At 47.1% G+C, this 26,942-nt stretch overlaps 2 protein-coding genes and 1 non-coding gene across 5 annotated transcripts; 2 read left to right on the forward strand and 1 right to left on the reverse strand.

Moving 5' to 3' along the window:
- Window positions 1-183: 183 nt before the first annotated feature.
- NAA25 (N-alpha-acetyltransferase 25, NatB auxiliary subunit) lies at window positions 184-18,350 on the forward strand. 3 transcript variants are annotated; one of them, XM_087942906.1, is made up of 25 exons: window positions 184-291; window positions 539-931; window positions 7,093-7,178; window positions 7,642-7,780; window positions 8,384-8,502; window positions 8,951-9,025; window positions 9,912-10,019; window positions 10,224-10,302; window positions 10,618-10,729; window positions 11,252-11,341; window positions 11,505-11,674; window positions 12,372-12,484; window positions 12,569-12,779; window positions 13,066-13,155; window positions 13,561-13,741; window positions 14,239-14,338; window positions 14,853-15,004; window positions 15,412-15,537; window positions 16,057-16,300; window positions 16,448-16,571; window positions 16,834-16,899; window positions 17,092-17,189; window positions 17,278-17,388; window positions 17,571-17,717; window positions 18,070-18,350. In XM_087942906.1, exons 2-25 carry the CDS (start codon window positions 700-702, stop codon window positions 18,190-18,192), a joined length of 3,096 nt encoding a protein of 1,031 aa, XP_087799032.1. In that variant the 5' UTR covers window positions 184-291; window positions 539-699; the 3' UTR covers window positions 18,193-18,350. The 3 variants fall into 3 exon arrangements, with proteins under 3 accessions (XP_087799032.1, XP_026544985.1, XP_026544987.1); XM_026689200.2 differs by lacking the exons at window positions 184-291; window positions 539-931 and adding an exon at window positions 3,631-3,838; XM_026689202.2 differs by lacking the exons at window positions 184-291; window positions 539-931 and adding an exon at window positions 3,712-3,838 and having other exon boundaries at window positions 9,964-10,019.
- LOC148129576 (U1 spliceosomal RNA) lies at window positions 776-939 on the reverse strand. Its single transcript, XR_015745299.1, has one exon. It is a non-coding gene; the product is annotated as a U1 spliceosomal RNA (small nuclear RNA).
- Window positions 18,351-21,494: 3,144 nt separating the features above from the next.
- On the forward strand, window positions 21,495-25,964 carry ERP29 (endoplasmic reticulum protein 29). Its single transcript, XM_026689205.2, is given in 4 exon segments — window positions 21,495-21,589; window positions 21,591-21,692; window positions 23,581-23,719; window positions 24,938-25,964. Coding segments are annotated over 4 exon segments (816 nt in total). The 5' UTR covers window positions 21,495-21,523; the 3' UTR covers window positions 25,447-25,964.
- The last annotated feature ends 978 nt before the right edge of the window (window positions 25,965-26,942 follow it).

Here is a 26,942-nt window from a genome sequence, read left to right on the forward strand (position 1 = left end):
TCTGCTTGCACAGAGTGTTGGGGTGCTTTGCGAGCTCCGATTTGCACCCTGTTTTTGATCCCACAATGCCATTGCGTGCAATCATTTGCATGTCTATCTGCGTCCTTCTGCAAGCGTCATACCTCTGGCATGTAAGTAGGCTTTCTATTGGTGCTTCAGGAGGGAGGGAGGGACCACCGAAATCTCTTCATGTGCTCGGATTCTGCGGAGAAAGTTCTGCACTTCCTCTTCTTCCCTCTGGAACAGAATTGGTTGTACAAAGTCACATATTAAGCAAATGTCACTTTTCAGGTATTTTAACTTCTACTTGCTGCTCGATGCATCTTGGAATCAACACCATATCATGCAACAGGATCATTTGCTTCTTTGACTTCTTGAAGAAAGAGGGAACTGTTGCTATCGACAACTTCCCATTGTCAGATGGCTGGTTTTTCTGTTATTTTAAACCACAGACTGAATGTGACAAGAAGTATTCGATGAGAATTTATGCACACCTTCTGACTCTTACTTCTTTTCTTCAATTTTCCAATTTCCCTAGCGGCTGACAAAGATTCTATAAAGATTCTTCAGGCATGAAATGACAGCGACTGGCTCCTTCGTAAGTCTTTAGGAAAACTAGGCAGATACTGCTGACACTGAAGGCAAGAACTTATCACCATTTTAAGGTCTATCACTTTCCATGTAGCTCAATATCATAGAATGATACTGCTATCACAAGAGACCAAACAAAGGAGACATTATAAACACAACTTTTCTGTCTTTGAACCAGCAAGATCAGGGGAAAGCGCGAACGCAGTCCCCCACTACCACAAATTATGCAGTCGAGTTTCCCGCATTTGGGGAAATCGCAGGGGTCAGCACACCCGGAGTGCAATGGATGAGCCTCACCCTGGGAAAACCACCTTCATGATCATGGTGTCTCCCCTGCCAGGTAAGTATGAGTTGGGGATGCAAGGCTGCCTCCCTGCCCCTCCTCGCCTCTGCCCCCAACCCCATGGTGACTACAGCTCAGCACCTTCCAGTCCTCCAGAACAGACATAATTATGATGTAATCATACAGCAGATTTGCTGATTGGGATCCAAGAAGAAAATACCTCTTTTGCCCCCATCCTTCTCCTCCTCCCCAGTTTGCTACCAGGATGCTGTGTTGCAGTTAATCTGCATATATTCCTGCCCACTTTAGCCTTGCTTTGTCTTCTGAGTTTCCACCCACTATGAACAACATCTTGTATCCTTTACTTTTTAACCTTTTGAATACATTTTTAAAGGTTTCAGTAGAAAATATGACCTGCCTGCACATTTAAAGGCTGTTTTATATTTTGGTGAAAATTTTTCTGCTCTATCAAAACCTCCAGTCTGTATGAGACCAGCTACCTTAGAATTATACTACTTAGTGTCTTTGCGGTATCCCCAGATTGACCCATCTTCTATGCAACCTCTGGAGACCAGACAAGGATCTCAACAGTGTTTCTCAACCTTGGCCACTTTAAACTGTACGAATTTTAATTCCCAGAGTTTAAGGCTGAGAAACCCTGAGCATCCAAATTATTAAATCCATATGGCCATTTTACTGGGCTGCCAGATGATCTTACCTGTCTGTTGCATAGGAGAAAATCTTAGCTTGGACCTTACAGAGATGCACTGAGGAAAATGCAACTGAAACAGATTCTGAAAATGCAAAAGCAAATTCAAATTAGTGTTACCTTCCAGTTCCTAATCAGGTAGCAAGCTTAATTCAGTATTTCTGTAATTGTTTTCTACCCAAACAACATAGTCTAAGCTTGAAAGAAAGCAAAGCCAAATAAAAATAAAAATCAGCTCATGTATGTAATTTGCAGGTGGATAAAAAGAAACTGCCTGTGCAAATGTCAAAAGCGATCCAAAGAAAAAGTCATCCTGCTTAGCAGATTCATCCTAATAAGGGATTTTTCCCCTCACTATCGTGACCTGGGATCCAGCTGTGAATGTGAAGGGCAAGACTCAGACCTCAAAAAGCAGGGTCTCCTCATACGAGGAACTGTGTTCAACATACAACATGAAACACTAGAGTAGCACGTGCATCCACCCTACAGAAATCTGAATGACCATACGACATCTCTGAATCTTCTCTTGAATTCGGTTGTCAAAAGTTATCACTTTGGAAGTATTGATCAGGGTGGACTCATTTCTCATCAGAAATTTTCAGAGTTTGGACTTATTCAGATTTCCTGCCCAGGATTGGACAATTTATTTGTTTATCTATTTGTCACGTTTAAACCCCACCTTTCCTCCGGGAGCTAAAGAGAAGGTTGGTCTGCTGCTAAATTTGAACCCGTCTCTCCCCAATCCCAACCCAACATGTGAGTCATGATGGCAGGTGAGGCTTCTGCATAGAAAACCATAGGGGGGGGGGGAGGGATTCTTTTATTTTTGCCCCAAATCCTAAGCATTGGACTAGAAAGGAGTTGGAAATTTATATTTTATATTCTGTCCATTGAACCCAGTATTGGCATAACCTGACAATTTAGGAGAATCCCTTGCAGATCTAAATTAAGAGTTGATGGCTGTCAAAAATACTATTAGTTGAAGAAGAAGACTCCAAAGTTAAGGGGATAATTCCTCACAGATGCCAATTTAGGAGTTGGTGGTTTTCATAAATATAGACCCAGAGCTGAGGAGATGCATCCTCAAAGATCTAAACCAATGACTTTCATAAATAATAATTATTATTGTCAAAACTGAATGAATAATATCTCACAAATCCAAATTAGGAGTTAGTGGCTTTGGTAAATATTGCTATTGTTAGAGTATAAATAATAATAGTCAAAGCTGAGGGAACAGCCTCTCACAGATTCAAATTTAGCAATCTGTGACTTTCAGAAATATTGCTATTAGCTGAATAATAATAATTCATAACAGTCAAAGCTGAGGGAACAACCCCACATTAGCAGTTGGTGGCTTTTGTAAATATTGCTATTAGTTGAATAATAAGAATATTCAAAATGAAGGGATAACTCCTCACGGACCCAAATTTGAATAGTTGGTGGGCTTCATTGATCACTGTTAGTTAAATAATTATTATAATACTCAGAGTTGAGGGGACAACCTCCCCACCCATATTGGGAAATTGACGGCGTTCATAAAAATAATTCATAACAATTCATAAAAATAACATAAACGACATTAAAGGACTATCTCCTCACAGAGACTATCTCCTCAAGAGATGGTGGCCTTCACTGATCACTGTTGGATGAATAGTGATAATATAACACTCAAGAGTTGAGGGGACAAAAAAGCCCCCATCCACACTGAAAAATTGATGGCTTTCCTAACTGTCGCTTTTACTTTAATAATATCAATAATGTTCCAGTAATCAAAGCTGAGAGGACACCCCCCCCCCGTCACAGATCCAAACCCCGAAGCCTGGGGGCTTCAACGACCCACAGCTGAGGGGATTTCTCCCTCCACCCCCCACCCCACCCCCAAGACGCCCACTGAGGCACCAAGGCCGCGGCGGCCCTCACGCACCAGGCCGGGCGAAGCCTGAGGGGGCGGCTAGGCGAGGCCGGCGGGCCAGGGGCAGAGGCCCACCTCGCGGGGCCGTTGTGCCGGGGCCTCGCCTCGCCTGGCGCGCCGCCTCCCGCCCGCCCTCGGCCCGCCCCGCCAGGCGTCCGGGGGGAAGAGGGGGAGAGAGAGGAGAGATCGCAGAGGCAGGCGGGCGGGCGGGCGGGCAGGCCCGGCGGCGGCGGCGGCGGCTGCGCGCTGCGGTTCTGCGCTCTCATCATGGCGGCGGCGGCGGCGGCGGGTGCGCGGGGCCATGTGCAGGACCCGAACGACCGGCGCCTGCGGCCCATCTACGGTAGGCCCCGCGCGCGCTTCCCGCCTTTTCCCCTCGCACGCGTCGCCGGGCCTGCTTAGAGGGAGGGGATGGCCGGGCTCCATGGCCGCCTCCGCGGGCCGCGCATGAAGCCGGGACCCCTCCCGGGACCCCCGTCTTTGGTGGGGGTGGGAGGAAGCAGGCCGCTCTCGGAGGGGGGGCTTTTCCTCAGGGAGAGGACCCCTGGTTGGGGGGGGGGGGGCGTAAGGCGCGCTCTGAGGGGATACCGGGGTGCCATCTAGAGGGGTCCCTTCCATCCCTTTTGGGTCGGGACCCCCTTTTAGGCTTTGTTTTGCTCAAGGAGGGACGGAGGTGCCTTTAAAAGGGCTTTTTGGAATAATTTCCCCCTCAGTGGCCTTAAATTGGGGGTTAGCAAAAACCCTTAATCTGGGGAGTGAGGAACCCCCCCCCCTTTTCCCAGGTCCCCAGTATCTTTATTGGGAAAGCTTTTGGGTGGAGGGGAGAATCTGCAAAGCTTCATCAAGTTTTTTACCTGGTGTAACCGTGGAGAGACGATCCCCGCCCCCCAAAAAGAAAGGAGGGTTGAATAGCAATGCTATTCTATAACTATAACTGTACAATATCCAAGCCTTGGGGGAGCAGACCCCCCCCCCGTTCTTTTGGTGTGATGGACCCCATGTCCTCCTCATGAAACAAAGTTTTTCATCAATAGAGTTGCAGGGAGTGCAAAGGATTCCCCTGGTCTCTCCGTCTGAGTGTAAGTCCAGCTATCAAAAGTGCTGATTTTAGTTCTATTAATAGGCAGCCTGCTTAAAGTATTGTTTTGCTTTTCCACAGTTCTGTGGTGGGTCCCCAAAGAATGTGGTTTATTGCCCCTTTTCAGCCACCTATGATTTAGAAAGAAGGAGTCTGATGCTACCATAAAATGTTTGGCTTCTCCATTTTATAGGCATGTTTATATATGTGTGTGTACACACACACACATACCTCCTTCCCACATTTTTCAGGGGTTGCTGACCAAGTACAGAGTTTTTGGGGTTGGAGTGGGGAGGGAAAAGGCACCATTCAGAAATCACCTGGAGGGCTGATATAGAATTCACACAGGAATGGGAATAAGGAGATATTGAGCTTACTAAATCTGCAGAAACAGGAATTGGTATGAAGTTTAGCTTCTTGCAGGACTTCCTCTCCTGATTGTGAGAACTTGCACTGGAGCACCCAGGGTGTTGGGTGACTTTAAAACTTAGATGGTGAACTTCTGAAGATTCCACCCACTAGTGCTCTTTTTGCTCCGTTTGATGAAGAAGTTAAAAACAAAGTGAAAAATATATATTTAAAATGTATTTATTTTGGTCCACAAGAAACAGAAGAGTGAAAACAACTCAGGCTGTCCAGAAGACACAGGTAGTTTGGTGCCTAGTTCTCCTAGGTGGCTTTTCTAAAGACTTTTAAAGACTGACCTGTAAATACAAGATTTCTGATATATCTGTTGTTTGATCAGGATAGTTTGGTGAGATGCTTGAGCTGTTCTTTCAGCATACCTCCTGAAAGCCTCTTTCTTACAAGCGTGATCTTCCAACGGAGTCCAAGTATTATTATTTTGCTTTAGGTTATGCATATCCCTCACATTGTTTGACTCAATTGCTTCATACTTCACTATTGTTGTGCAAGCCTCTGTCGCTACTTTGTATTGGCTAAAAATGGACAGGGTTATTTACAGTTTTGCATAGATCGATGAATAAGATAAAAAGTAGTATTGACAGGAGAGCCTCAAAAAAAGAGAAAGCTCAGCCTAAAACCAGTGTTTCCTAACTTGTCAGTTAAAAAAGGCTAGTCGAGAGAGCATTGATTTGGGGCAGATCTGGAATTTTTTCTGATAATGCAAATCTTAAAGGTGCACCTTTATAGGCCCAGCTATCCTGGCTGTTGCAGCATTTCTCATGAAAGTCAACAGCTACATTTTCAGGGTTTTGTCTGTACTTGGTTCTTTTCACAAGAATTAGGTCAGAACTGCTTAGTATTACATTTGACAAACTGCCTATGCCTCCTAAAAATAATCTTTGAGCAGTCAGTCTCTTTAATGGGAAAGTAGGTTTCTCAACCATTTTTTTTAAATGCGTAGCATTATATGTACATATCAGATATGTTTCTAAATTGGAGATATGAACACTATGGTGTTGATCAAATTCTGTATCGAAAGACAATGCTGGAAAAGATTGGAAACAATTTAGTATTATTTTGAATAATATTTCAAAACAGTGTGTTTGTTAATATTAATTGGTACCTGTCATGAAAAAACATTTTTGTTTTGGGGATATAACTCCATTTACAATTAATGTAATGTCTAGACAAGTTCTGATTTTATCTCATTTAATATTTTCTTTAATGAGAGCTAAAAGTCTTTCCCTTGGTGTTTGCTTTTTGTTTTAATTTATGGTCTAGACTCTATTGTATAGAAGCTTCATTAAACTTTGTTAACTTTCTCAAATCCAGCCTGAGAATCATATTTAATATTTAAGGAGTTGAATTAGCAGTTTTGAAATAATTTGTTGTGGTTGACCGTCACATCTTTAATTCTCTGCTCCTTTCATATGGTGGCAAAATATCCATAAAGTTTCCCATAAAGTTTTTGCATCTATCATAGATGGAATTCATATTATTTGTACTTCATGCTAGATCATAAAAAAAAACCTGTTTTGTTCCTCTTACCAGCAAGATTGGTTAGGCCATACATAGGAGCTTCTCCCATGGGTTTGTTCAGTATGATAGATGGATGAGCAGTTACCAATAAAGGAGAAAACGACCAGAGAGCATCAAGGACCCATCATAACTAGGAGTTCTGGCTGGTTTCTCTTCCAGCAAGTCAGATTGGGAGCTGGAGACCAAACACCTTCCAACTATGGCTTGTGAAAGAATGAGTTAGACTTAAGGATGTTGACCCCCATGAGAGGTCACCAAACATCAGAGGAAGCCCCAATGAGGGAAGAACCCATTCATTTCCCACCAGAAACCAAGACCTGCCACTCGCTTCTAATCCAAACAAGAAAACTTTTCCATGGGGAATAAGCTGTTCTCAGAAGGATGCCCTACTGATGTATTAGATAGAGCCTATTTCGGTTATTCCACCCATTACAACAAGGGTGGGAATTGTAGTCCAGCTCACCTGCAGGGATGGGAATTGTAGACCAGCTTACCTGGAAACCCTGCCATTGGGGCAGGGAACTGATTCTCAACTTTATAGTCTGTGGTAATTCTCTCTCCCTTCTTTTCTTTAGATTATCTTGATAATGGCAATAATAAAATGGCAATCCAGCAGGCAGACAAACTGCTAAAAAAGCACAGAGATCTTCACTGTGCTAAGGTGAGCTCACAGTTTGTTTGTTTTTTACGTTGTCTTTGTCTTCAATCTTGAATAAGCAAGGGCCAGAGTCTGCTTTCTGTCTGTCGCCTCCCTAGAAAGGGTTGGGCTGGGTCAGACAACCAGAGCTGCAGTCTTTAAAGCTAACCTTTGAAGTCACCCTTTGTGGGGCAATATTTTTCCCTTTGTTGCTCCTGATTTGTCCCCTGTCTGGATGGATGACCTTTGCCATGCTGATCATAAGCTCCAGTTGATTGAAGTCATTCTTCTTCAACATATTTGTCCATCTCATCATGGCTTAGTATCCTAAGGTAAATCGGAGTTGGTGCTCAACTTCTGAGATTTAACATTTGACCCACCAATCCATTTCTTTGTTGATTATTCTTGGAATGGGATTTTTCATGACCATCCTTCTTATTGACAGCTACCATGAAACCTCTTAAAATATTCTTTGATCTGCATGCAGGTTTTGAAAGCAATTGGCCTGCAAAGAACTGGGAGACAAGATGAAGCGTTTACTTTGGCCCAGGAAGTAGCAGCCCTTGAACCCACGGATGACAATTCCTTGCAGGCGTTGACAATCCTGTATCGAGAAATGCATCGGCGTACGTTTCCCAGCTACTCTTACCCCTTTAGGCTTTTTATTTTCGTTTTGAAGAAGTCCACCTCTCCTTCCAATCCACATGCGTCTCATCGGCTCTTCTTCAATATATGGAAGAGAGAATCGTCTCCAAAATGACCACAGATCCTATTTTGCCCAGATTTTAATTATAACTCTTAATTCAAAGGCAGAAGGATGATCTTTAGCTACATTTAGTGAAGATTAAGGAAATATTATTTTTCATTCTTGCTGGAATTTAAGAGGTGTGGAGCAGAAACAGTTTCTGAATTAATGAGTAGTTGTTGTTGTTGTCTTGCTTGCTGGTGGCAGGATTTCCTAGTATTAATGCCCAACGTCTAGGCCAGGGAACCATTTTCATACACTTCCCATATTACAGCTCCAAAACATTCTGGGGAATGAAAGTGAGGTTAAACCTGATCCCTCAAACTGCCAGCTGAGAGTAGATCCTGCCGTCGGGATGCTTGGGGTCCTAGATGCCGAGCCCTGGTGCCACCCCAAAGAAGAGAAGGTCTCCAGGTGCTCCGATAACGAAAGGGCTCTAAGTCTTCACCTGCCTACTTTTAATACTTAGAATGTCTGCTTTCAGCCGAGCTGGTCACGAAACTCTACGAGGCGGCCGTGAAGAAAGTTCCCAGCAGTGAGGAATATCATTCTCACCTCTTCATGGCTTATGCAAGAGTCGGAGAATATAAAAAGATGCAGCAGGTACTTGCCAGCATTATAGACCGTTGTTTCTCAAGGAGACTGAGGCTTCTTCACGGATCACCCACAAAATGCAAAATTTCGTCTCTTTTGGCCTGAGGAGCTGCTGAGGCTTCTTTGGAAGGAAGTTCCTATGACATCAGGGAGTTTCAGGTTACGGCAGAGTTTTGATTGCTGTTTCCTGTTCCCTCTGAAAACAAATACCTGAAGGAGCGGTTGGGGCCAGAGGAGACAGAAGAGGGTGGTGGCAGCTCCTGCCCATCTAGGTTGCAATCCTGCAGTCCAAAATGTAACAGAAGGGAACCTCCACCCTTCGTTCCCTTCCTGTCAGCAAACACTTTGAACTGGTGTAAAGACTCCTTAGAGGTCATTGTTGGCTAGAAGGTTGTAGCTTTTGACCAGCGGGTCCTTTTCTGTGAAGCATCTTGATTTATGCTTTCTTCTTTTCCAGGCTGGAATGGCCCTTTACAAGATTGTCCCTAAAAACCCATACTATTTTTGGTCTGTGATGAGTTTAATAATGCAGGTAGGTACCATATTTCATAAAAATATGTGGAAATGCTAAGTAGATGTTAGAAATAAATAACATGCATTGCAAGCACAGGTTGTAATACAGTGGCACAACCTTTCTTAACTTGGTGTCTTCTAGAGCTACAGGGAGCATGTGGTTAGGGTTATAGGTTGAGAGTGGGCTACATTAAATCTTGTTTTCATAGTGCAATTAGATCAACAAATTGGATGAGAACGTGCTGTGAAATGAGAACATTTCTCTACTGGGAAATGCAAGGATCTTCTGCAGACCCCTAAATTCTCGTTTGAGTCATACATAAGCAGGGATGGTGAGTGCTACCTGCAGCCCATTCTGAGGTGAAGAAAAGGGGAAAAAGAAACTGTTCATTGTGTTTTCCTCTCTCACTTCCATTGAATGTCTAAATTCTGGAATTGGTGCTTAAGATTCACATGTTAGCTTGAGGATTTACAAGGAAGCTTGGAATCCTTTGAGAAACTGGGTGAAATCTGACAGTTGACTGTCACTTGAAGCAATCAGGGCAGCTGAATGGCCAGAGTCTTACGCAATGTGGCTCATTTATTTTTACAAAGTTGCTGCTCCGTTGTATTTGTGGGACATCAGCATCAGTGGAGTGCCTGTTGGATCAGGTGCCTGTCATCGCTCTTCTGGAATAATGAGCATAAAACTGCAGCCAGTTGGCTGGTCGCTCCTGTCGTTGGTTGGAATGTTTCACCCGGACTTAATACTTTGAATTGGGCCTGTGGTGAATTGGAAAGAAGGGTGTGATTCACCTTGCTTACTTTAGCTCCTCTAGAGAAAAACTAGAAAGCAACAGTGTTATGTTAGCCAGACGGTGGGCTGGTTCTCTATATGGCAGTTCTATTGTGTTTTTTTCTTGCAGTCAATATCTGCGCAGGATGAAAAGCTCTCAAAAACCATGTTTTTACCCCTAGCTGAAAGGATGGTAGAAAAAATGGTGAAAGAAGATAAAATCGAAGCTGAAGCAGAAGTAAGACTTTTTTCCAATTCTATTTAAGGCCAATGTCAGTTGCAATAAAATTATTTCAGTTTATGATACAATTTATTGGTCCAAGAAATATCTCTCCCCTTCTTAAAGGGTAGCCCCGAAGATAAATTAGTGGAGCTAATGGTGGCAAGTTACACTCTCTCTCCTCTTGATTTATCTCTTCCTCTTGCTGTCCACTTCTACTAGGTGGAACTTTACTACATGATTCTAGAACGCTTGGAAAAATACCAAGAAGCTCTGGATGTTGTGAGAGGAAAACTGGGAGGTAAAGTTTTCCAGTGCCTTTGTTAAAGAGATGTAATCTGTCACACAGAGGCTTGTCTGCAGTTCAATGTTGCCTCAATTTGCAAAACTATGTGCTTTTATCATGGTCTCATCTACAAATGTGTGTCTGTGCCAGTTATTTTGCATCCTGCGTTATATAAGGGCCGTTTTGAAATTAAACCCCAGAAAACTCCCCCTGGCTCCCTGCAGTCCCATTTTTGCTGGATGAAAGGGGGATTTTGTTTCTGAAACCGTCACGTTCCTTAATGCGAATTTTCATTTGATGTGGGTGTGTGTGTGTGTGTATTATATTTAGACAAGTTAACCAGCGCGCTCCAGAGCAGAGAAAATAAGTGCATGGAGATGTACAGGAAGCTGGGCAAATGGCCAGAGTGCAACGCTCTCTCGAGAAAACTTCTGCTTAAAAAGTAAGGAAATGTAGGCGGGGCCTCCGGGCCGTACCTTGGGCAGCCCTTTCGCATCCTTTCGGTTGCCTTTCGGTCGTTCCCCAGGCTACTAAAAACCTTAGAAGGCCCCCAAGAGGAATCCTTCCTTTTCTTCGCTTTGAACATTTCGTTTCCTTTTTAATTACACTTAGAGGCATCCGTCTTATCAACTAGAACTGCTTAGCCTAACCTGCCTTGTTCTTTGACCTGCCACCCAATCCAGGGCCTTGTTAACAAGCAACCCTTTCCCTCACTTACCTTTGCCATTTCAAAGGCTCCCTGATCTGCAAGCATCATTCATCCAGGCGCTTTGTTTTTGTGGGGTGTTCAGGCGAGCCACGTGATGCACGGCCAATGGAGGGCGGGGGGAACCTTTCAGGAGACGTTTTTGGGTTTCCTTCCCTGGTCGGCCCACCCTGAATGCTCACAAAAGAGGTAGCGAGAGAGGAGGCGTCCTCCACTGCCCCTCAGCCTTTTTTCTTCCCCTCCTTTTCTCTGTTGCAGCCCAGATGATTGGCAGTTCTACATGGTCTACTTCGATTCCCTCTTTCAACTGATCGGCATGGCTTGGACGCCTCCAGCTGAAGGGGAGCAGTGAGTATCCTCCCCTTGCAGGGCTTTGAGAGGGAGGGGGGCTTATATCTTCACTAGAAAGAGAAAGGAGGGAGAAAATGCGTGTCGTGGAGCTGGACAGGTGGCAGGAGAGAGAAAGAGATGGAACGGAGCTACTGGGTCTCACTGCCCTTCTTGTGCTCAGTTCTCTGGAAGGAGACGTCCATCACAGCACAGAGCAGGCCGTCGCGTTCATCGAACAGCGGCTAATCCACGAGTCCAACAGCGCCCGCCCACTTCGGGGACCTTACCTGGCCCAACTGGAGCTGATCAGCCGCTTGCGGCACAGAGGCTACCCTGAAGAACAGAAATTGGGTAAGGGTGGCTGCAGGGGTGCCGGAGTGAGCCTCTTGTGGGGGGGGGGCAAGGGGGAGACGGGGTCAGGGGATTGCAGCAGCTGATGTAAACTCTGCACAAGAATTGCAGGCATCCACCGGTCACCGGGGAGGCCGTTCGTCTTCTAGTATAAAACTTGGCAGTTTTCCTGGAGGCAGATAAACATGCAAATGCTGAGGCTCCCCTGAGTCGCAGTGGTGCAAGGTGTGCTCACATCTCTGTGCAGATCCCCAGTGCTCAAAAGAAGGATAAAACCTGAATGAGCCTTTACTTTCTTTAAGGAGGGGAACAATTGGCCCAGGGTGAGGGAGTCCCTGGGCTGTATTTTTAATGCCACATGGTAAAGGTGCTTGCGTTGCCCTTCCTTGCCTCCCATTTTTATTTTTTTTAGGTGCTTGGTTGGCTTTGCACGGGAAGTGTTTGTTAATTAAGTAAACCCTAAATCGGTCTTCCTAAACTTGGCAACTTTAAGATGGGTGGACTTCAAGTCCCAGAATCCCCCAAAAGCCAGTTTGGTGAATAACGGGGAAGCTGCTTTGCTGCAGACTCTCCTGAGCGGTTTTCTGGGCCTTGACTGGCTTTTTATTGGATCAGGAGACCTCGTGAATATTAGGACGGTTTTACTATCCAAAATCTGACTGTGCCGCTTTTCAGTCGCTGATTCCTTATTTCTTAGGCAACCCAGAAGAGCTCATGTTCCAGTATTTCAAGATGTTTGGGGACAAACCTTGCTGCTTTACGGATCTCAAGGTGTTCGTCGACCTCCTTCCGTCCACGCAATACACAAAGGTAGCCTCACGGGCAGCTCCCGCCTCCTGCATCCTGGGCTCCTGGGGCTGTGTTTATACCAGGCCGCTCTCCTTCTGTTGGCAGTTCATCAACCAGTTGTTGGGGGTCATCCCCCTTTCTGTCCCGCCGGAAGGCAGGCTTGCGCTCCCAGCTAATATCAAAGCTTTGCAGCAACACCTGTGTGTGATGCAGTTGACACGGTTGCTTGGACTCTTCCACAACATGGACGACACAGCTCAGAAACTGGCAGCAGTCCAGGACTTGATGCTGCGTTATCGGCACGGATTGGATTTTGGTGAGGAGACTTCTGGGGCCCCGTGGCCATTCGTGGGGTCTGCCCTGGCCTTCCGCCATTCGGGCTTCAACCTTTGTCTGAGGAGTTCTAGTCCATCACTGACCGACTAGCAAGTTCTTTAGCCCTGCTGGTTAAATCTGGTCACTGTTACATTTGGACTTTGGAGAACTGGAAATTTAGCATTTTAAGTAAACCTGCAAGAAATGTTAAATGGCATTTTTACCCAGGTAGCTCATGTTTGAAAGCATAAAATGTTCTGTTTTGTGGCTTTGTTCCCCCACCGCAGGAAAATCCTGTTTGAAAACAGAGTTACAGTTTTCAGATTACTATTGCTTGCTTGCTGTTCATTTGCTGCTTGACCTCTGGCTGGAAGCAGGTATGTCATTACAACACCTGTCTGTGATCAGAAATGACTTTGGAAGGGGAGGTTATCGCTGGCTTAAGTTATTAACAACAATAAAACTCAGTGGGTGAAGCTCAAGCAATTTCTACAGCTATGTGTGCCATGGAAAAATTAGGAAGGGTTCTGTTCTTCATGTAAGACTAGATCGAGCCTATTATCTGCTAAAGCAGCAGAAGAATTGGAGTTTGGGGACATTGTAAAGGTGTTCTTTACACATTAAATCTTGGAATTTGTTCCCTCATTATGAAAGGGAGTGCAGCTTTGAAGAAAAACTGGACAAATTTGTCTCACAGAAGAGTTGGCTTCCCGTGCTTTCAGAGCCCTTCCTTGTCTTCTCGCGGCTTCACGGCTGTGTTTTTACCCTCTTCCCCCATCCAGGCGAGGAATCAGCTGTCTGGCAGTGCTTGACTCTGCTAGAGGAAGGGTTGACCTCCAGCCCTTCCAACGCCCAGTTCAAATTGCTGCTCATCCGAATCTACTGCATGCTGGGGGCCTTTGAGCCGGTGGTGGAGCTGTACTCCAGCCTCGACGCCAAGCACATACAACACGATACCATTGGGTGAGTAACTCGCCCCTCTTCCTGGGGGGGTGTTGGAGGGGGCTTTATGGAGCTGCTGTCTTGGGCAGGGAAGGTCTGCCTGGTCTTGCCTCCATTCACCAGAGGTTAGGGAAGGGTCCGTGGGGGTCTTGGGGCAAGGAGAGGTGCCGCTGTGCCCCTTTGCAGGGAAGACCTTAAAGTTTCTGGAGCAACCTCCAATATACCCCTTTGCTCGAGTGTTCCTAGATGTAAATAAAGATTCCATCATCCAGGCAAAAGTATCTTAAAAGGGTATATCTCGGTAACAACCCAAGTTTATTAAACTGAGACAATTACGCATTCAAAATGAAAATTTTGGTTAAAATCAGTCGCTGGGTTTCCCTTACTTGGGGGAATAATGGGAAGAAACGGCAGGGGTACCCCAAAACTATACTCCCTCAGCTGGGAAAGCTGAGCCAGCTTTCATGCTTTGTGAGCATCGTTCGTTGATTTGTTGGTTTGTGCCTTCTGCATTGCAGATACCTGCTGACCCGCTATGCCACGGCTTTTGGCCACTATGCTGCTGCGTCCCAATCCTGCAACTTTGCACTCAGGTTTTTCCACTCCAACCAGAAAGATGTAAGTGTGGGAACAGGAGGAAGCACCCGTTTCTCCTCTTCAGAGACCATGTGCAAAGTCCTTTGAAGCAGAGCCGGCTCTTCCCACCGTTCCTCTCCCTTTGCCTGGCCTCACGTAGATACTCAGAGCCTGGTAGGAGAAGCAGGAGGGAGGGAAGGAGGAATGGACTTGTGGTTGGGTCGATATCTGCATGAGTTAACGAATCATTTGTAAACCTTCAAGCCCTCGGCCGTACTTCCTCTGCTGTTCTTGTGTCGGCCCTGCGAGGTTGATGAAGTTCAGCCACAGCGCTTCCTGCTCTCCACCCCCACCCCCCAAATTTCTTGAGAAAGCAGCTTTCAAGGCTGAACCTAAAACCAAGTCTCAAGAGCGAAGGCTGCACAAGTGCTGGGGGGCCCTAAGGGTTGGAAAGAGCCTCTTGAACATTCCCCCGCCCCACCCTGGGGCAGTTGCTACATCAACCCCCCCTTGGGCAGTCCTCAAGCCTTGAGGCCCTCCTGTGCTTCCTTTGCAGACCTCAGAATACATCATTCAGGCCTATAAATACGGCGCGTTTGAGAAGATCCCAGAATTCATCGCTTTCAGGAACAGGCTGAACGCCTCCCTTCACTTTGCACAAGTCCGCACGGAACGGATGTTGCTGGATCTCCTCCTGGAAGCCAATATGTGAGTCCAGAGAAAGGGCTTTTCCTGGGAAGGTGGCAAACACGAGTCAGGTTTGAGTAGCAGCGATAGATACTGCGTAAAAACGGAAGGAGGATTCCTAGCAACGCTTGAAATTGGGCTTGAGTCAAGCCCAAGCCAGGTTCCCTTTTTCTATCCAGGAAACTGACAGCAGCACCCTGAAAATGGTTCATTGACGTGTTCTGCACGCATAACTGGCCATGTTTGGCTTGTTTTCATAGAGAGTAAAGCTTTTGATGAAAACACAATCCGTCACCTGCCGCGTTTTCCCTTGCAGTCGGGAGACTTTTGATGGCCACATTGGGGAAAAAAAAGAAATCCTGAACAAACCTGAGCAAACTCTTTTAAGTGCCTAACCCAGCCTTTCTGTTCGGTTCCTCATGAACCAGATCAACAAGTTTGGAAGAAAGTATTAAATCCATGGGCCTAAGTCTGGAAGAGGACGACATTCCCTGGAAGGACCTGCGGGATAATAGAGACCTCACTGTCCTATTTAATTGGGACCCGAAAGACAAGTAAGCACAAAAGTTTATGTGGGGCGGTAGAAGTTTTTTTATATGATCTGAAGGGAAACAGGAATATATCCAGGGACAGTGTAGGTTTTACACTGGGTATTTATCCAGCCCCCTGAAATAAATAGATCACCCTGGATTATAAAAGATCCAGTTAAGTATAAGCTCCATAGCTCCATTCAGAAGGCAGTTCTTTACTTCAGATTTCACCCCAATGTAGGAACCTATTTGGGTGTTTCCAGAATAGTGTGCATTTGCATAATGACCCAAAAGAAATAACAAAACACAAGTATGCAAATGGTATACATTATATCCATTTGGATTTAATTTAATTTTCCTCCCCCAGACTTGCAAAATGTCTATTAAAATAAGTTTTTACTGCAGTTTGTGGATGGAAGGGAAGGGAGAACACCAATGTTGTTGAGTTAGACTCCCAAGTTTCAGGAGATAGGGATAAAAAAAAATAGGCGGCTTGCGTATAGGTTTCTGGATTTAACTTCTCCCACTTTCCATTTCTCTCAGGAATATTTCTGAAGAGCACAGAAAATACTCCTTGGAGGAAGAGACCACCTGGTTGCGGATTCGGTCCCTGACATTACGGTTAATAAGTGGGCTGCCAGCTCTCGGCCACAGCAGCCAGCCGAAGAACTCGGAAAAAAGCACCGAGAACGGAGTTTCCTCCAAGATTGACACCGTCCGGACTCTCCTGCGGCAGCTGGACGATGCAGTGAGATCGGGGAAGTGGCTTTTACAGAAAAATATTCAGGTACAGGCCAGGGAAAGAACACTGATTTTTTTTTTTTAAATAGACCGATTGCAATGACACAAATTGGGTTAAATCACAAATAACATTGTCCTTTTTTTTTTTTTTTTGGAAAGTATGTGATACGCTGTGTTTCTCCTCCTTCCACAGTATCCGGTCCTCGGCCCCCCTCCTTCACGGATGGCCAGCTTCTTTGACAGTGGGAGCTGCCAGTCCCAAATCAGCTTGTTCTATCTAGTTAGTGAAATTTATGAATTAGATACCAATGGCTTAGGTAAGCCCTCCAACTTCCTTCAATTTGGGGCTGAAGGGAGAGAGTGGGGAATAAGGATTAGTCCCGTACTGTCCAACCTTGGCAACTTTAACTTTGTTGGTTGGGGGATTCTGGGAGTTGAAGTCCACAACTTTTATAACTGAGTTGTGCCATTCTTGCATTTTCCTTTTGCTTCCTCTAACACCCCCCCCCTCTTTATTTGTGCGTTTACGATAAGCCTCTTCTGATTGGATAAACGATTGGCTCCCTTATTTATTTGCAGAAGATTCCACAGCAATTCAAGAGCGAATAGGAAATTGTTTGAAATCGTTACTGGAGCAACTAACAGGTATGCCGGTTTTGCCAATAAGTCCCCGAGAATTCTGACTTGCTTCACAGCTGACAAGGCTGCTTCCTTGCTTGTGGACTCGCTTTGGGGTGCAAAGAGAAGGGATGGGTGTCTGTGTTGCTTTGCAAAAGGTTTAAATATTCACAAGCTGTTTTTCTCCCCTCTTTCTCTCTCTCTCCTTCTCTTCTTAAGATCAGGTCAATAAATGCAAAGGCGATTTGTTGGAAATCCGGGAGGGCAGCTTCAAAACCCACCCGAATATTTTAGAAAACCTGGTTTTCTTTGTGGAGGTGAGTGTGTGGGCGGTGGGAACCGCCCAGCCTGCTTTGCTGCAAAAGGCAGCAACGGCCCTAAAGCACCTCCTCCTCATCCTCGCAGACCATCTCCATCGTCTTGTGGGTCTGCGGTTACTCGGACACCGTCCTCCGGCCCTGGAAATCAAGCCTGCAGAAGAAGAAAAAGAAGAAAAAAGAAAGCAGCGTGGCCATGGTAAGTCCAGACCCTGCTGGTGCCTTTTCTCCTTCCTCCTCTTCCTCCCGCCTTCCCCAAGCCACAGCTTGACTTCTGATTCCTGATCATCGAGAGCAAATGCTTTATACGGTTCATTCAACAGTTGAGGGCAGACCCAAGGAAGGCCTTTTTACACTTTCCCCTCTCGCACATCTTTGTAGCCTCCTGTGTTCACCAGCTTCCAAGATTATGTTTCTGGACTCCAGAGGCTCGCTTCCAACGTGATAGATCACCTCAAAGGGCTTGAAATTAATTTAACTGCACTTAAACTTGAAGAGCTGTACATAGACAATAATTCACTCTTGCAGGTAAGAAATAATAGCTTTTAGATCAGTGCTTTCCTATGGTCAGCATTTGTCCTGCTCTTTCTGTCCAGTTTTCAACTTTTTGCTCAAAATGTTTCTTGCGTGTGGAAAAACTTGCAGCTGGCAAACCAGTCTGAAGTTCCTGGCACAGATACTTCGGCTGCTCCAACTCCATGCACCCTTAAGCTCTTTTCTTCCTTTAAAAATGGTTATTTGCCAGCATCTCCCCTTAGAAACTCAGAGACGGTTGTAATGTATACTTATCATCCTCTGGAGATTTTTATGGGAATAAGTCGGGTGTCAGTCCAATTGGGTTCTGATTTATCTTGTGTGCGTGCCCTTTTCTTTCATCCAGGAAGAAAGGAAGTTTACAAAGACTGCGCTAGGGAAAGTCCAGAGTAGTTACCAGCACGCGGTTCAAGAAATTGGAGAGCTGCTGAAAAAGAGACTTGATACAATAAAAAATCTAAAGGTTTGATGAAATGCCTCCTTGTGCAGAAAGCCAGATTGAAGCATTGAAGCGTCCAATAAGCAACATCTACCATCCCTTCTGTGTTAAAATCTGGAACTTCCTCATAAATGCATGAAGGACTTTGATCACAAACTTTTTTTATGTATTAAAAAAGATATATTCAAGCCGATTAAATTATTGTACATTAAAAGAATGGAAACAGGGACCCTCCACGGCCAGGGTTAGACCACTTCTTAGACGTGTTCACAAGCAGATGGCAACAGGTTCCAGATCCCCGGCCGAACTCTTGGCGCCTCCCTTGGCTGGGGGAGGGGGAGTTCGGAAACTCCCTTCGGAAGCAGCCATAGGGATCCAGCGCAAAGCATATTTCAACGGAATTTGTACTTCCCCCTCCCCATAAGGCAAGGCAGCATTTAGTTTGCGTGCACGTTTCTGCCGTAGAGAAGCGAATGACCAGGCCTGAGGTCAGCTGTGGACCCCCCCCCCAAGCCTCTCTTGGGCTCTTCCTGCTTCTGCCACAGCCAAGTAAACCTGACCATTGGACAATCTGATCTGCCACAGGGTCTTTTTATTCTCCTTGATGTATGCAGCTTCCCTTACAGCCATTCGAATTGGTTGGCAAGAGGACCAGCGTCAGTTCCAGCACCAAACCTCCTCTTCCGTGCCACGGAAGTGTCGGAGAACGGTGCTCTCAGTTAAAGCTTACTCCAGTTGCTTCCAAGAAAGTGGGAAAACCTTGCTTAGAAATGCAACTGGACCTAGAATTCCACAGGAATCAGGTAAAAGGTTATCGACGTAATTGGTAGCAAAAAAACAACACAACCCCTCAACAGAGCTGTGTTAAAAGTCTATAAAGTTGTGCGGTGTTGCCTTGATGCTTCTTCCACCTTCAGAGTTGCATGTCAAGACAAGCTGGCTGAGTTGAGCTGAACCACAGTTTTTCGTATTTTTCTTCATTTCAAAGTGCCCCCGAATCCCTTCGGGAATAGGTGTATGAGGTGGATTTTGGATGGGACCCAAGAACGGGGAAAAAGAAACTCCAACCGCTTTCAAACCATCCCGCCCTCTGCGCACTCGGAAAAGGTTTTGGGAGCGAATCCCCAAATGCCTGTTGAGCCATGGAATTTTTCAGCATTTTGACATTCAGGGTTGTTGGGTGAGAAAAGGGGTTGCACTCCTGCGCAGCCAGTCGCCGTTACTGACAACAAGTTGGCCTTTTGTGGTGCACACCTTAGCAGGTTTCGCTGTTCTGTGGTATCATTCAGCTGGTATTTTCAGAGTTACTTGAGAGGATTGATTGGTTACCATTGTATTTTTTTAAATCGGTGGGTACTAAAATCCAGGGGAGGAGCTCCTGTTTCTTCCTCAGCGCAACGATCAGTTGCCAGAAAGGAATTGTGATTCAAAGTGTGATTCAAAATGCCTGTTTTGCAAATATAATGGTGGCTAATAGCTTTGTGAAACCCCTGTTGTCAGAGCACTTCATGATTCTTGGAGTTTTAAGTATTCTGAAGAATATTGACTATTAATGCCATCCTCTAAGAAATCCTTCACTTTTGAGATTGCCTTTTTAAACAACATTTCCAAAGCTTTCCTCAAAGATTACGGGCCACCTGTTACACAAATTACTTGTGTTTGTTTCGATTGTTTAATCTTTTCGAGCGCTTGGTTAAAAGGTGCCCAAACAGGTAGGGGGAGAGGAGCTTCTGGAAACTAATGCTGGTGTTTCCCCTTTTGCACAAAGGTGTGGAATTCTGGATTTGTGAGATCATTACTTTGCCCAAGGCTTGTGGAAGTGGGTCAACGTACTTGGGGGCTATTTACAAAGAGCTAAAAGCTTGAGAGCAAGTGATGCTGTGACTCTCAGGGTCCTTCTGTGGCAACTTTTAGGAATGAAAACCTTCGGGTTATATTTTCTGTAAACTCAACTTTCCTTTCGAGGAAGAAGAACATCCATGCAACTGTCTGTGTTCCCCTTCCAGCTTTGTAAGTTTAGGGTTTATCATTTTTTTTTAAAAAAAAAATCATTTTCTTACTATTTCAAAATTGAATTTATATTTGAAATCCTGATAATTGAATCATGGGGTTTGTTTTACCTCTTTATTGGAGCTGTAAAAGGAGAGGGGTATTCGGCTTCCTATTCTATTCACTGTGGAGCTTCTTTGCTTTGATTTGCTGTTTGTTTTTAATTTGTGCCTATGTAAAACACCTCGGCCACCAACAGAACTCTAGAAGGATAAAACTGCTAATAATCTGCTGTAAACTGAATGGGTTTATAATTTATAAAAAAAAAAACTCGGTTTCTTTATAACCAACTTTTTCTGTGCCTTTTTTGTTTCTTTCGGACTGGGAAGCGTTCGACCTCTCTGAAGGTTTCATGATCTTCAGGGCTTTTGCTTTCAGTGCTAAGAAGTGAGCCATGACCCAAAACGCACCATTTAAAGCAGCCCCCCCCCCAACTTGGCAACTAAGAGTGGTGGCCTTCAACTCCCAGCATTCTCCACCCAGCTCCACCCTCTGCTCTGCTGGCTCGAGAATTCTGGGAGTTGAAGGCCACCACTCTTACAGTTGCCAAGTTGGGGCTCTTTCAAAGCTCTTTAAGCATTTAAGGGGGGCAGAGACAGATGTTGGAGGTCTGAGGCTGGGTCGGCTGGCTGGGTGCAATTTAAGTCCCCTCTCTGCAGCCTAGAAGGGGGGGGGTTTCAACCCTTGTGCCCTTTCAGACGGACATTCCGCAAAGCTGGACTTGAAAGCAGGACGTGGAGATGCTGTTAGGCCAGAGTAGCATTTCCAAAAAGACCGCTGGACTCCAACTCCCAGAATTCCTCAGCCGGTAGAGAGTTGGGGTCTTCAGAGTCTGGGAGGGCGGCTAGCCCTGGTTTAAAAGGGGAAAAAAATCGGGGCTTGTGCGAAATTGGCTCTCCGGGAAAGAGGCCCCGGGGGCGGGCGGTGGGGCTCCTCGCCGACTTGCTCGGCTTCCTTCGGAAGGGGGGGCATTTCACGAGGGGGCGCGGCGGGGCCGCTCAAGACCCCCCCAGTCCCCCCGCTCCTCTGCCGGCAGGGCTGGAGCGCCGCATCTCCGCCGCAGCGGGCTCGGCCTCTTCTGCCCCCAACTCCCAGCCTCCCCTCCTTGGCCTGCCGGGAGCCCGGAGGGTTGGCCGGCCTTCCCCGCGGATTCGGGGTGCCCGGTGCGAAGGAGCCCGACGGCAGCCCCCCCTCCCCGGCTTGTCCTGCGGGGGGGCGGGGCCGAGCGCGGCGGGACCGCCCCCGCAAGCCCCTCCCTCGCCGCGGAAGCTCCCGCCCGCCCGCCCGCCCGCCCAGCAGCCCCCAGGTCGCCATGGCGAATCCCGGACGGCGCGCCTGCCGCCTGCTGCCTCTCCCGGCGCCGCCGCCGCTGCTGCTGCTGCTGCCCGCTGTTGCTGCTGCTGCTGTGCGCGGGGCCGGAGCGGAGCGGCGCGCTGCACACCAAGGGCGCGCTCCCGCTGGACACCGTCACTTTCTACAAGGTAAGCCCCCGCCATCCCGGCTCCGGAGAGGGAGGCACCTCGGGGACTAAGCGGGGCGGCGGGGCTGGGGCGGTGCCGGGGCCCCGCGTGGAGCCCGGCTTCGGATGGGACCCGCCCGCCCGTCCACCCACCTGGGGCCGCCGCCGCCTCCCCTCTCCCTCGGCCCCCCCTCATTTCCCCTTCCCCAGCGCTCCTCCCCTGGAGAGCCGAGGGGCGGGCCGCTCCCCACGCCTCGCCAATCCGGGGCGTCCAAGTGGAGGGCGAGGGCGAGGCGGGCCTCCCCCGCCCTGGGAACCGCCGGGCTTTGAAAACGGGGCCCCCTCCTCGGCAGGTGCAGGGAGAGAGCAGCCCAGAAATGCCCCCGGATCTCCTCCCTGCCCCTTCCCACCCAAGAACCGCCGCACTCCGAGCCCCGGCGAGGTGCCTTTATTGACGCAGCAACTGCTCAGCCCGAAACCAGAATCGCTCGGGATCCGGACCGACGGTCGGCAGGGAGGCGTGGGAGCCACAGCGGGAAGGCCCCGGGCAGCCCGGCTTCCTGAACGCTGCTTGGCCCGAGTTGCCCCAGTCCGGGAGCGAGCTAACCAAGCATCAAAGCGGCGGCTCCTCCCGGGAGGCGCTCCCGAAGAACCGGCTCTCCTCTGAGTGGCAGGTGCCTCTTCCAGCTGGTCCTCCTGGGGGGCTCCAGGGCCCCTCAGACCCTCCTCCTCCTCCTCCTCAAGCCCAGCTGGCTCTGGAGGCACCTCTTTCAGGCGGAGGGCAGCGTTCCCCTCCCGGGGCTGCTTGTTTCTGGCCTCTGTGGACCTCCAGCTCTCTGGGCCCTCAGAGAAGCCCCCCTGCCCTTCAGTCTGGATGTCAGTCAGCTTCGTGGGGTTGTGACTTCCACCCCTTCACCCTCCTCAGAGCTGCTGCACTGGCCTCTTCAGTCTCCAACCCAGGTTTCTCTGGAGGGGCTTCACTCTATGGCCCATCAAACTGCTGCTCTGGCCTCTTTGAACCTCCAGCTCTTTGGCCCCCTCAGGGCCTTCCAACCTCTCCAGGACTTCAGCCCAGAGGACCTTTGGCTGCTCCAGAGGTTCAGTGGGGAATGACTTCAAGGCTCCTGCTTCAGCCTCTTCTGGCCTCTCCAGGACTCCAACCCAGTGAAATCTGAGGCAGCGAGTGACTCCAGCTCCTTCACCCCTGAGGGCTCTTCCTCCTCTGGCAGATGCCCTTGTGCTGTCCCTTTTATAGCCGGTTTTTTCCCCACCAAAACAGCTGATTGGTAGCCCGGCTTTGGGTCTCCGTTGTTTCATTGGCCCTTCACCCATCCAAGTCCATGAGTGACCAATGCCCACACGGCCTCACTTTCCTGGGTCCCCATTGGCTACTTTTTTGCCTCAGCAACAGTATAGAAGGAATAAGCCTCAGCATTTGGAAATGGAGATGTTCTCCTCCCTTGAAACGTGAGGGGAAAATTCCCCACTGTGACACAAACATGAGTTCAGAAAGGACCAACACCCCCCCCTACCCCCCCCCAAAAAAAGTATTAGCCATTGTTTGGGTGTGTGTCTGGATTCAGAAACATTGACCTGGACACGGGCTTCTCCACCCTGGTGCTGCCAGGTGATATGCCAGGAGCCCCCTTGACTGGCCAGGTTGGAGGCTTCTGAAGGGACAAGATGCCCTGGCTTAATGTGGGCTGTCTTCCCTCCCAACCATGCGCTTTGAAAAAAAAAAAAACATAATTTGCTGCAATGTGTGGGCCCAGCAGGACCCAAGAAAAATGGCTCAAAACCCCACAGCAGGTTTTCAACTCCTTGCTAGAGAAAGCGATGGAAGAAAAATATGGTACGGGACAATCCTTGTGGCTTTCCTCAAGGCCCTGCTTGTGTCGCTCTTTCCTCAGGTGATCCCAAAGCACAAATACGTCCTGGTGAAATTCGACACCCAGTACCCCTACGGGGAGAAGCAGGATGAGTTCAAAAAGGTGGCCGAGAGTTCGGAATCCAGCAGCGACTTGCTGGTGGCCGAAGTGGGCATCTCAGGTGAGATGGGACTCCCTGTCAGGTGATCCCTGCCTGGGCATACCTGAGGTCTTTGGGATGATGAGGGTGAAGAAGAAGAAGAAGATCTCTCTAGATCTCAAAATTGCACAGCAAATAAAATTCATGCTGTATTTTGGTACTGTATGTTAGCTGCCTTGAGTTATTTATTAAAATAATAAAGGCAGGATTTTTATTTATTTATTTGTATCCTGCCTTTATTACTTTGACCAATAACGCAACATGTCCAACATGCCTTCCTCCTCCTATATTTTGCACAACGACAACCCGGTGAGGTGGGTTAGGCTGAAAGTGGGGGACAGGCCTAAGGTTACCCAGCTGCCTTTCATGGCTAAGGCAGCACTAGAATTCACGGCCTTCCGTTTTTTAGCCTGGTGCCTTAACCACTGGACCAAACAGGCTCTCATATAAGAAAACTATCTGGATTTACTTAATTGTCATGTGCTCAGTCTGGTACTTTCCAGATGTGGTCTCTGTATCAGCTCCAACAACTGAGCCTTCAGCCATTACAAGGTTTTGGGTGCAGGGTTGCAAATGCCCTCACTGTTCTAATGCCGTTTTTCCTCCTGGCCCATCTGTAACCTGGGTCTCATCTCAGTGGAAACCCAAAAGTTTCCAAATGCTCAACTTTCAGTCTTCATTTCTAAAAGAAGCACCTCTCTGCTACCCTTTTAGAAGTGGAAATTCCCCTTGTGTCCCTGTTTTAAAATGACACCTGCTATTTCTTTCCACCCTGGGACAATCAAAGCAATAGCACAAAGAGGGCGAATGCATAAGAGAGCTTGAAGTCTCTTGCAGGGTTGCACCATTTTGCTTCAGCCGGGATGAGCTTTGCAAGGAAGAAGCTGCTAGATCTCAAGGCTTCAAAACATTGGGGTTCTACCAGCTGCGTATTTTCGTCCTTCGAAATGATTGAATGTTCCTTTATATTGATAAAGTTACAGTAATAGATTAATCAAGCCAATCAAATGTAACTTAAAATTTCTGTTTAGAAATTTCTTCACTTTGGCCTTTGTGAAAGCTACTTAAGCACACTTATTTATTTATTTTATTGATTTATTAAATTTATATGCTGCCCATCTCTCTGACAGCGACTCTTGGTTAATCACATCTTAAGCAAACAGTGACCTGCAAACCCACTAACTAGTTATTCTTCCATTCCAAGCCTCCCACCTGAGTTCCTGTTGCATCTCTTTACAGATTACGGTGACAAGCAGAACATGGAGTTGGGAGAAAAATACAAACTGGATAAAGAGTCTTATCCGGTTTTCTACTTGTTCCAAGATGGCGACCTGGAGAACCCTTTGCCTTACGACGGGCAGGTCAAGGCCAGTGCTCTCCAGCGCTGGCTGAAACTCCGAGGGATCTACATGGGAATGCCAGGCTGCCTGAAAACATTCGATGCCTTGGCCAGCAAGTTTGTAGGTGCCGCCCAAGAACCTGAGCGGCGCCAGGCTCTCCTGGAAGAGGGCCAAGAGCATTTGGCCAAGGCCAAAGAGAGCGAGCGCAAATCCGCCGAGCAATACATCAAAATCATGGGCAAAATCCTTGCCCGGGGGGACCCGTTCATCCCCAGCGAGATCTCCCGCATCACCAAGATGATCGACGAGAACAAGATGAGCGAGGGGAAGAAAGAGGAACTCTCGAAGCGCTTAAACATCCTGTCTTCCTTCCAAAAGAAGTCAAACAATGAGAAAGAGGAACTTTAACAGGGCAGGTGAAGATGGTACACAATGTGGGGTGAGGTCCCAATTGGTGCTCCTCGAAGCAGGCAAAAACTTCCCCTTGCTGTTTCAAAGAGGTTGCAAAGCCCTTTTAATAGCCCCCCCCTACCTATCCCATTCCTGGGGACAGAGCACGCCCAACTTCACTAAGGGGACATTCAGAGACCACCATAAGATCCAATAAACAAGGCATTTTTTCAAGATGGCGACATTTAGAACTTGACCTAACTTGGAGCCTTAGCAAGCTAGTTTGGCTGGGTTGGATCCCCTCTCCTCCCTCCCCCTCCCTCGTTGTGGGGAATCTGAACATCCGAGAAACTGGGCTAGCCCTCTGGGTGGTTTTTGTGTGTGTGTGTGAGATAGAGCACTCTTTGGTCCAGGGGAAATGTGTTAGAGAAAGTGAAGCCAAAAGCTACCCCTGTCTCTTACCAACCAGTATTCACCGAAATCAGTTTTATGGAAAGGGTACTAAATTTGATAATAAAGGTTACTGGGGAAACAAACAGGCATTTTTCTCTTTTATCACAACTTCCTTAATAAAATGAACCCTCCTGGTTGAGCTGCTAAGAACTGAGATTGTGTTTGATGTTTACAGTTGCACTTGAGATCGCCAATGTGGGAATTTATATCTTTCGACCTTTCATTTAGCAACTCTGTCTTGAATCACACACAAGCCCTCACACACACAAACACACAAGGTGTTCCTGACCAGGAAAATGTTAATGACCAGCTTGCCCCTCTTTCTGACAGCCGAGACAAGCTATTGGGCCAGGTCATAATATAACTAATTTATATTATGAATACTTTATTGAATCCTTTGCAATACGATTGAATTCACACAACATGCTGAGCACATCAAACTCTCAGACTTGGTTCTTCCAAAGACACTTGCAATCCTTTCTTCATCATCACACAGTTTAGGAACTTATATCACAGCTCAGGCTCTTAAAAACCTAATTTCTGTGCCCAGTTCCACTCTTTGCTACCTCCAATAACCTGAAGTCTTCGGGACGTTTCCATCTACAACTCCGCTTCTTGGGGTCTTAAAACTGGAAGGAAAGAATTGTCAATACCAGTTGGAATTGGGAGCAGGGAAATGTTCTGTGCGCTGCCATTTTATTTTTCTGCATTATTAAATAAGGCAGCACCTGCTCTAGGGAGCCCCATTCCTCCCTGAGATAGCCCAGTATGGCATTCCAAAGAGTAAGCTATTTTCCAGCGTCGGTCTGGGACATTAGGTGAGCCTCCTTGTGCAACAGGTAGATGAACCTCCTTGGCTTTGTATTAACCCTCCTACGGTGTTGTTTTAAAGTGGGGCAGGGCAGGTGTTTCATTGTCCAGTAATGTCAGAAATATTTTACCCACCAAACAATTTTGGGCCGTTTTTAATTAAAATTTAAGAAAACTTTCTGCTCTTCCCTTTAAGAGTTAGGGAAAACTGGTCTACAGCACCCTTCATTGTGGGTTTTCAAATAAATGCT

Source organism: Notechis scutatus, chromosome 13 (assembly GCF_049901735.1).
Source record: "Notechis scutatus isolate UNSWTSFEM ecotype Mainland chromosome 13, rNotScu1.2, whole genome shotgun sequence".
Classification (NCBI taxonomy): domain Eukaryota; kingdom Metazoa; phylum Chordata; class Lepidosauria; order Squamata; family Elapidae; genus Notechis; species Notechis scutatus.